Source organism: Xenopus tropicalis, chromosome 6, assembly GCF_000004195.4.
Source record: "Xenopus tropicalis strain Nigerian chromosome 6, UCB_Xtro_10.0, whole genome shotgun sequence".
NCBI classification, from domain to species: domain Eukaryota; kingdom Metazoa; phylum Chordata; class Amphibia; order Anura; family Pipidae; genus Xenopus; species Xenopus tropicalis.
Window position 1 is genome coordinate 86818108 of NC_030682.2, and position 9528 is coordinate 86827635.

General features: G+C 40.2%; 1 protein-coding gene across 1 annotated transcript; it reads right to left on the reverse strand.

Moving 5' to 3' along the window:
- Nucleotides 1–1592: 1592 nt before the first annotated feature.
- Nucleotides 1593–4822, reverse strand: foxq1 (forkhead box Q1). Its single transcript, XM_002934401.5, has one exon. It carries the CDS (start codon nt 4402–4404, stop codon nt 3091–3093), a length of 1314 nt encoding a protein of 437 aa, XP_002934447.2. The 5' UTR covers nt 4405–4822; the 3' UTR covers nt 1593–3090.
- Between the last annotated feature and the right edge of the window lie 4706 nt (nt 4823–9528).

Genomic DNA, 9528 nt, shown 5'->3' on the forward strand with positions numbered 1-9528 from the left:
ACAAGTAGCAGGCGTAGGGCTGATTTTTCGGCAAGCGTTTTTCCGCTTGCCGAAAAAATCAGCCCTATGCCGCGTGTGGCATCAGCCTTACATAGCAGATAAGTTCTGTAGAATACAATGGTGTTTTATCTGTTATCTGCTATGTAACCTGTGCCATTTCTTCTTTTTTTCAGCTTGAATGGCTGTCTCCATGGCTACAGAGCAGCTTGTTTATATAAACTATAGTAGTGTTTCTGCAGCAAACGTACATTTTACCAGTGCAGGGCAACAGTGAATAGTGTTGTAATTACTTTCAAACACTTACATTTTTTGGTGTTACTGTTCCTTTAAGTTATTATAATAAAAGCAAACAGTTGTTACTAAGCTTTAAATAAGTGTAACACCAGTTGATACTGTACATTACAGCTATGCACCCACTGTTTTATTGCTATTCAAGGTGCAGTGTTCTTGTATATGCAGTTCCCTCACAATATATGCAGGGTCTACTTATGGAACAGGAATGCAATTTAACTATGACTTGAAGACTTTAAAGGTGCCATCTACAGGTTTGTGCTTTGGCTTCAATATGGCTAAATTGCATTGCCATTCTATTTAATGCATGGCAACCACAGATAAAATGCAATTAGGTATGAGCCCTAAGGGCCCTGCCAGGAGGCATTACCATCAGTTAGAAAGCACATTTTCATGTTCTCTTTTGCAAGTTACATAAATAAAACTACCCCATGCTGTGACAGCCCCTGTTTAAAAATGATGCTAATAAAAAAATAAATTGTAATCACTGAAACGCAAAAGAATTATGTGATTAGCCCTTTATGCTGCATCCATTGAAGGCCTTCAGAAAGACATCTTAGAATCAAAATGTGTAAATATTCAGATTTTGCCCAGTACTTATATGGCCTTTGAACCCTGATTTAATTCAGGTAGATTTACTTTTCAAGACAACTTAAGGAAGACTAAACATCTAGCTTGAAATTCCTGAACTATTTCAAATGTGTTTTGCACACCCAAAGCAGCAAGTTACATTATTTGGAACTGTTTGTAAATATTTATTCCTTTGTGTTTTTGAGAAACTCATGATATTTGCACAATGTACACTTTATTTTAATTGGCTCAAATCAAAAAGTCTCTGTAGTATTTTTTTTATTTTACTTTTTACAATAGGTGTTCTTTTCCTTAGGTCTGAGTGAAACTGCTGAATGGAAATGTGTAATGTCTCATTACGCTAAAAACTATTTGTAGTAATTAAAAAAAATGAAATAAATAAAATGAGTTAGTAGTGTTTATGTATTTTGTGTAAGTGGCTGAACCCGTACTGTGTATCTCGGATCAGCACACATGTGGGTGTTGAGTCAGATTTGTGGTTACATTTGAGTAAAGATAAAAAGCAGTGGGATCACTGAGCTGTCAGCTAAGTTTTACATGTCTGCTTTCTTGCAAGGTGAGCAGTTGCCTTATAGTGTAATCAGATCTGTTTCTTTCAACGTTCACAGTGAGCTGCTTTTATGATTTCTCACGCACATCACATACTTTTCATGTTATGAAGTTTATGGAATTCCCTTCAACCATCACAAAGCCTACTGCTGAATCACCACAATTTTATTTCAAAATAAGCGGTATAGCTCAGTTCAATAAAATACACATATAAAAACACAAATACAAAAAGACAAAAAAAAAATCTGCTCAGTGTTGGCAGTGTTTATGCTTTTTTTTCCGGAAAAAAAATCTTGCCAGTAATTAATCTATACTCTAGCTCGATTCGAGCTTATATATATATATATATATATATTTTTTAAGATTTTATATGGGCCACAAGCAGTAAGTGGTCACCTGTCATTAAAGATTGTGTTACAAAAACTATAAATAATTTAAGACACAGACAGTTAATCATTTTTGGCACAGATATGCCTGTGTTTACAGCAGAAATGACCTGGGATTGTGTAAATCTCTCACTATATTGGCAGACTGCAATACAGTATGCACAGAGAATGGTCCTAAAATAGCATGACTACTTGATACAGTAGGCACTGTACTTGGCATTTCAAGAATGGCAGAACAAAACATCTGAAATATATAACATGTCAAACAAAAAGTAACAACCAGGAAAACTGGCTGAAGTCGAGGTAATTTGATGCTGTGGGAATTTAAAGAAACTGCATTACAAAACCTTAACATCTTAAAATATTTCTCGAAAAGGCACAAAATTTCAATACCCTGTATTACATCACTAAAATATATTTAAAGGTGATATATTGTATATCTTTTTTTTTTATTTAAAAAGGAAAAAGTGCAGTTAAAGGTAATTTTTTACACCTTTGGGATAGAAGAAATAGATCAGTGCAGAATCTGTGGCACAGCCACACTAAAAGGATACAAGGAGTATTATAGATCGGTGGCACTTTTAAAGGACCTTGCTATGATTAAATTACCACTACAGTGTGGCTCTAGATGAGGCACAGACAACCTCAAGCACATCAGCTGATGCACAATAACAACACCTAAAATTACTCTACAATCTAAGCTGAAATGGTGCAGGGGGCTGAATTCCAACAGCTGGGCTGCCAAAGGGTGCCTGTCCTTTATCTAGTGCTGCAAGACTATCTGTATATTTTATGGATTCAGTTGATCCACTGGCAATTTTAAAGCTTGTTCTTTGGATTAGCTAAAAGTACAGTTCCTAGATACCTACACAGGAAGGAACAATGGTGAACGTTTGCCTTTGGGGGATGTTGTTAGCAAACATATGTTGGCATTAACAAACATCTAAACAATGCAAATCTGTGTACATATATATTATATAAGCATCAATTGCCTTGGCTATAAAAGGAAATAAGCCTTGACAATAAAAATAAATCATGTGTGAGTATCTATTGAGATGTACACTTATGCCACCAGTCTGAAATGGTATTCGTAACATTGCATAATAACAGCCAAATAAGGTAACCTGATTTCCCTCTTGTATTGCCAGCATACAAACTCTTTGGAAATGATGCCACAACACTCCAATTTGGAAAAAGGCACTTAAATAGAAAAAGGCAAAATGCAGGTTTCAGAGGGTGCTACAAACTAACATACCTTCCCCTCCCTTCACTATCATGCTAGCAATGTCTCATGGCGATAAGGGTGGTAAGCACCTGCAGTGCGCAGGGTGCGCAAAAGCTCAGGGTTACCCAGCTGTTCTGAAAGAGTCTTTGTAGAACATGGTGGTGAGAAGAGATGGGGATGCTGGGGAGGAACACGATGAGACAACTGGTCATCTCTTGGATCTGGAGACAGATGTCCCTCACTCCTGGGATCCATTAGCAACAGCAAGGCTTCAGGCATGCAGTATCTGTAGAGTTGTAAGTGCAAGGAGGATGCATTGCTTGCAAGGGGACTAATAGGGTACAAGGCAGATGGGGCAGGCAGTGTGGTGGATGGAGTGTAAGATACAATAGGATAAGAAGGGGCAGAGGAGGGAGAATGCAGCAAAGCACCTGTTGGCCAAAGGATCCTTCCACTTGATGATCTTGGATCTGGTTCCCTTTCTCTCCTCTGGAAAGGTTTACTCAAGATACTTTCAATTGCAAAGGAGCTGGAAAACTTGGTCCCTGAGTTGGTTTCTTTGGCAGACCTGTTGGAGGAGGAGTTTGTAGAGGAGGATGATGGTGCTGAGGGTGCCATGATCAGCCGGCTCGATGAGGGAGAAGATCCTTGGCTGGCTTTTGTTGGGTTCATCATTTGATGCTGCTGTTCTGCAAGCCCTTGCAAATCCTGCTCTTTGAGGCACTTGGTGACCCTGTTAAGTCGCTTCCTTCTGCGTCTGAAGACGCCGTCTGCGAAGGTGTACTCACTATTCGGGTTCAGCATCCAGTAGTTGTCTTTGCCCCAAGGCCGTGATGGGTCCCGCAGAACTTTGACGAAACAGTCGTTGAGGGAAAGATTGTGTCGCACCGAGTTCCTCCAGCCCGTGTAGCTACCCCTGAAGAATGGGAACTTCTTCATCAGATAGTCATTGATCTCTGCAAGGGTCAGGCGCCCACTGGCTGAGTCTTTAATAGCCATGGCTATGAGTGCGATGTAGGAGTAAGGAGGTTTCGGGCGGCGGGTGTAAGTCTTTGTTTTGCCCCCCTCAACAATTTGTGCTCGGCATTGCGTAGAACCATCTGCCGAGACCCCATTTCTCTCTGGGTTTACCTCCTCCTCTTCTTCCACTTCATCTTCTTCATCCCCCCCAAGGCTACCGGTGTCAGTGTCCATTTCGCAATCTCTGGGACAGAGGACATGATTCGGGCTGTTGGCTACAAAGTCCCCGTCTGAACCTAGCTCCTCTCCCCGACTGGACAGAGGGGACGGCAGGCTGGCCTCCTGGTCACTAGGGCACACCTTGTCTACATAGCTTGTGCGCGCAAACACCGCCAGGTTCATCCCGGACAGGGTTGTGCGGCTGCGCCCTGTCCTGTCAGCTCCACTTGTCAGATCCAGTATAGCGACCGTGCTGCTCCTTCCCTTGTCAGCTCCACTTGCGGGATCCAGTCTTGCTGCTCTGCTGCTTTTGCAGTCGCTGTCAGCTCCACTTGTGGGATCCAGGCTTGCGGCTGTCAGCTCGTTTGGTTCTGTGCACTGTAGTTGTGTCAGTGTGGCTCTCAGTCAGCCCCACTCAGTAAGTTATCACTGCTCTGAGCATTGAAGTGTCCCTGCTCCGCTCCTAGAAATCACTTAGCATTGGCACAGCAACTTGTCAGAGTTGGGAGGGATAAGGGCAGGAGCTTGGTTAAGGGATGCCGGTCCCTTCAGTCTGAGGATGTACTTGTTATCGTTACTCGCACTACTGTTCCATTCGCCACTGCCTATTATAGGAGCGAGAGAGGTGGGCGGAGACGCGCAGCTCACCTACTCTATCTCCAGCAAATCACAGACACCCAGTTACCTCCAGGGAGGCGGGAGGATAGGTAGTGTGAATACAATTAGGAACATGAATTACTATCACGTAGCTGTCCTTGTGTCCTTACAGCACTACTGCCCCCGCCCCTGGGTATAAGAACTGTCAGACCTGGCTCAGAGCGGCAGGTGTATTCAGGTGGAAGTGCGCTAGTGCTGCGCAAAGGCGTCGGGTCGGGTGCGCCTCTTTGCGCATTAACACAGAGTGGGGGAACGGGTCGCCTCACTCCTACTGTTTAATTGTTGCCTGCCAATTGCCCTGCTGCAGAAGCTATACCTATTCCATGCTTGTCTTGCGTGTTCTGAACTGATGCACCGTACTTGTTTCGGGTAAATCGTTTAGTAAATTTAGAGCAAGGAAAACACATTAGGGGTTATTGTGCCTTTCATATTGTCAGTGAGTTTCTCCAAGCCCGATGGGAATTCATAGCGCGAACATTCTAATCGTCTTCCTCTGAGCTTTCAGTACTCTTTAGGACCTTTCTCAATTATTATTATTATTATTAATAATAATAATAATTTTTCGTTTTTGAAAGATTGCAGATTTTATTTCACAGAACTACATATATTGTTCTCTGAAAAAGAGAACAGAGAAAAATTCTTTATTGTATCTTCCTACATCCAAAGTTTCAGCTTTTTCAAGCAAAAATTACATTTGACTACAGCACCCATGGAGTTTAACTGTTAGAGCACTGACTCTTTTTGGACTTTATGGTAGCTTTATGATTATAATGATATGTTTTGAGACTGGAAGGCAGTACTGGCAGATATATGAAGACAAACATTGCTTTCATCTTTGCAAGTGCTTGAGCGTCCCATTGGTTTCAGTATATTATACCTTATGTTAGTAGTCTGGCTAGCTTTCCTCTCCTTCCTGCCTTTGTTTTGAGTTGCAATGGATAAGGATATATCTTTTAATCTACCTTTGATGTTTATTTTATTACCTTTCCAGCATTTGTGTTAAAAGTGCTGCACATTGTGTGTCATCTCCATTCATGAGCCTTTAAAGTATTTTTCAAACATAGATAAACATGTAGGGAATTTGTTTCGGTACAACAGCAAGCCTGCCAGACCCAGACCTTCTATATCAGCAGTCTTTGCATCAAAGGATCCTCATCACATAAGGGAACTTAGGGCTTCTCAATAAGCTGGGAAGAAGAGAGGACAGCAACCTACATCTGCATTTAGATTAGCTCTCTGTGCAACAGGCACAATGTTTGGTCTTGTTTGGGTTTCTGTGATTTTGTAACTTACCTGCGTAATACATTCATGGCTGAATCACCTGGACACAGATTTACCTCTCTGGCAAACACACACACATTTAGTCACAAATCCCTATACACTTATCTCTATCTGCCTATCTATCATTAAGAGACACATACATTTACATGCTCATAGTAACTAAACCTATACACGGACCATAATTAATTCTCTCTGTCAGAACCACATATAAATACACACATAAACGTTTGCAAACCTCTTTCCCTCTCTCAAAATACATCCCTATGTACTTACCTCCTTATATCACTCTTTGAAACACACGGCATAACAAGGGCATATATATATATATAAAGGTGTGTAAATTAGTGGTGTTAGAATATGCCACTTAAACAACGTGTTCCCTCATGTAAAAACAAATATTTTTATAAGGCTGTGTCTGGGTGAGTTTAAAAGAATTGCTTTTTCCCCGAATTTGTCCCATTGCCTTATATGTTTGCACCAGGTCCAAAGTGGTTTAAAATAATATTGTAAATTTCTGAAGTAAATAAAAATAAACACTGTTATAAATTATTAATATAAAAAAAGCAAAAGTAATGACTTTTGCTTTTGTAATTGATTCTGCCTTTTGATTAAAATCATTGTGATAGGCAGTATACATTGAGTAAGGAGAACACCACAGCTTTATAAATACCACTTTTATTATTTGAAACTTCTTTTTTAGACTTTTTTGCTGTAAAACCATTTACAAACATTTATCAATACAGCTCTCTTAGCCCTTCCTTCCTGTGTCTCTCACACACCCCTGCATACTTATGTATCTCACCGAAGCACACAAACTCACACATACACCTGTGCACACTCAACTTTCACTCGCAAACACACTTACCTCTCTATTTCCTTCTCACAAACACATAAACCCTTACATCTCCCTCTACCAGCCTTTTCTTCAGATATCTATCTATCTATCTATCTATCTATCTATCTATCATCTATCTATCTATCTATCTATCTATCTATCTTAGTCTGACCTTTCAAATACACAATTTTGAAAAAATAATCATATAAAGTTATCAGTTGTGTCAGGTATTACATACTGTGAGCCTGGTGGCTCAGTATTTTAGAAATATTTGCAGAAGTTTTAGCATATATTTAACATACCATACTGCTACTAATCACATGCTGCAGTACTTAAGAATAAACATACATGTTGTTTGATACAGTCCCCATGCCTTTGGACCTCTTGCTTTTTGTGTCCCTGCTTTTACACCCGGCACAGATTAACACTATTGTTTGTAGCAGGTTAGTATGTTTACTATTGTCTTTGTAAGGAGTCAATTCATCATGTGATGCTTTCCGCTGCAGGAAGTCATTGTGCCAACTGTGTCATCAGACCAGGCAGAGTAACAACATCCAGCCTGCCGCTCACAGCTAGAAGGATGCCTCTTGGAGTGGACAGGTAGTCACTGACCAATCCTGCTTGACCGAAGGATGTTGTTGAAACACCTTATCTGCTCAAGAGAGCCTTGTCTAGACACCTGGAGAAGTCTGTAAGCGGTTGGGCTTGTTTATACAGTTGAGAGTGTTGTTTTGCAGCAGTGGTTTGAACATAGCTTTTTCATGTCTAGCTGCAGGCTGGAAGTGACTTCCCAGGAATGAGGAAGAAAGGTGAAAAGAATATGCAGCTAATGCTTGCCTTGGAGAAATAGGCTGAACTCTAGCAGAAAATCAGTTACAGGGCATCCTCTGGCTTACAACTTGCACACACAACATTAACTTTTGATTCCATATTAATTCATTTAACAAAATCAGTTTAAACCTCAGCTGCACATTTGATGGGATTGTAAAAACAGGTTCATGCTACAACTACCCTTGTAAAAGAGATACTGCAGTCACTCCTCAGATATACAGAACAGATTCCTGCATTCCTTGGCTTTTACCTTTTGCCTAAAGCCATTGCTGTGTGTATGGGCTGTTTACACAGTACTGCTATGGGGCTGCAATGCAGAGCTTTAGAGCAGAACTCCCACATTTTCACAGAAATTAATTTGGAATCATATTCTGTCACATTATTATTATTTTATTTATTAATGCCTTCTTTTGTTTCCGTGGAAGCTCAATAAGCCCAGAGCTGGCGTGCAGAACAGATAAAAGTATTCCACTTAAATACTTAAATACATAAACTGGCCTGAGGGAAACATTTTTTCTCTCAACAATTAGGCAGCAAAAGCAAAATAAACTGTTGAACATGTCTTTCCATGTTACAGTATCACACAGGCAGGGCAATGAAAAGAAACTCATGTAATATTGCACTATTCAGAACCAAAAGAGCCACTAAAAGTGTCTGGGCCTTGCCATACATGATCCTGCTGCAACGTGGCATTGCTGTCAGTGGATGACCAGCTATAAATTACACAAATCAAAATGTAATTGCTGAATAATTAAAAAATCGCCCTTAAAGGAAATAAATAACAATCTTAAACAGCTCTAACATGAGCAGAAGGTTTGTCTTTGGCATCCATATAGAGAGAAATCAACTGAGCAGGATTTATGGTCCTAAAGGGTAAGCCTTGCCTTAGAATAACATGTAGATGTAGTGTTACAACAGGTGAAATATATGATTCAGGTCTAGTAACTCACAGCAGCCTGTGAGGTTTGCCTTAAAGTAAAAGTAACACTAAAGTTTTTTAAGTGAAAAAGCTATTCTACCCTGCACCAATAACTGCCCTATCCTGCAAACCCCTTAGTATTTTGAATGCTTTAAAAGAAAATACCTGTTAAAACTTGGCTTCCTGTCAATTGAACTAAGCCGATACGGAGAAGGAAGGAGCAGGCATCAACTATGCGATGATCGATTGATCTAGTGTAGCCTGACTCCTTCCTATACAGAAGGAAGGCTAGGCTCGATCAATCGATCCTCGCATAGTTGATGCCTGCTCCTTCCTTCTCCGTATTGGCTTCCTTCAACAGACCAGTAAACACTATGTACTAAATGCTACCGGTAGCTAGAAAAGCAGCAAAATGTGTGTAATTGCATTACTTATAGGAGCCTGCCAGAACTCTATTAGTTACAATTTGGAGATTCCCTCTGCTGATGGACTATTTCCAGCTTCTGAAGCAATAGACTCTACTTGCTTTTAATAGACACAAATGGGTCTTGTCTCTAAACCTTTCTTATTTATTTACAGCAAGAGTATTGCCCATAACCATATAGGGAGTTACTTCTGGACGTAACTTAAAATCTTTAAGTCCACTGCCTTTTTAAAAGAATCTTTAAATATTTGTCAAGAATTTGACAGAGGCAGCATCATTTTTGACTATCTTTGCCTTAAACTGTCTTTAAAGTATGCAAATCATCTTGCAGGTAATTCCATCAAAATGTGTGATTATATA

Coding starts and splice junctions, on each gene's coding strand:
- foxq1 (XM_002934401.5), bottom strand. CDS start 4,404: ATGAACCTGGCGGTGTTTGCGCGCACAAGCTATGTAGACAAGGTGTGC.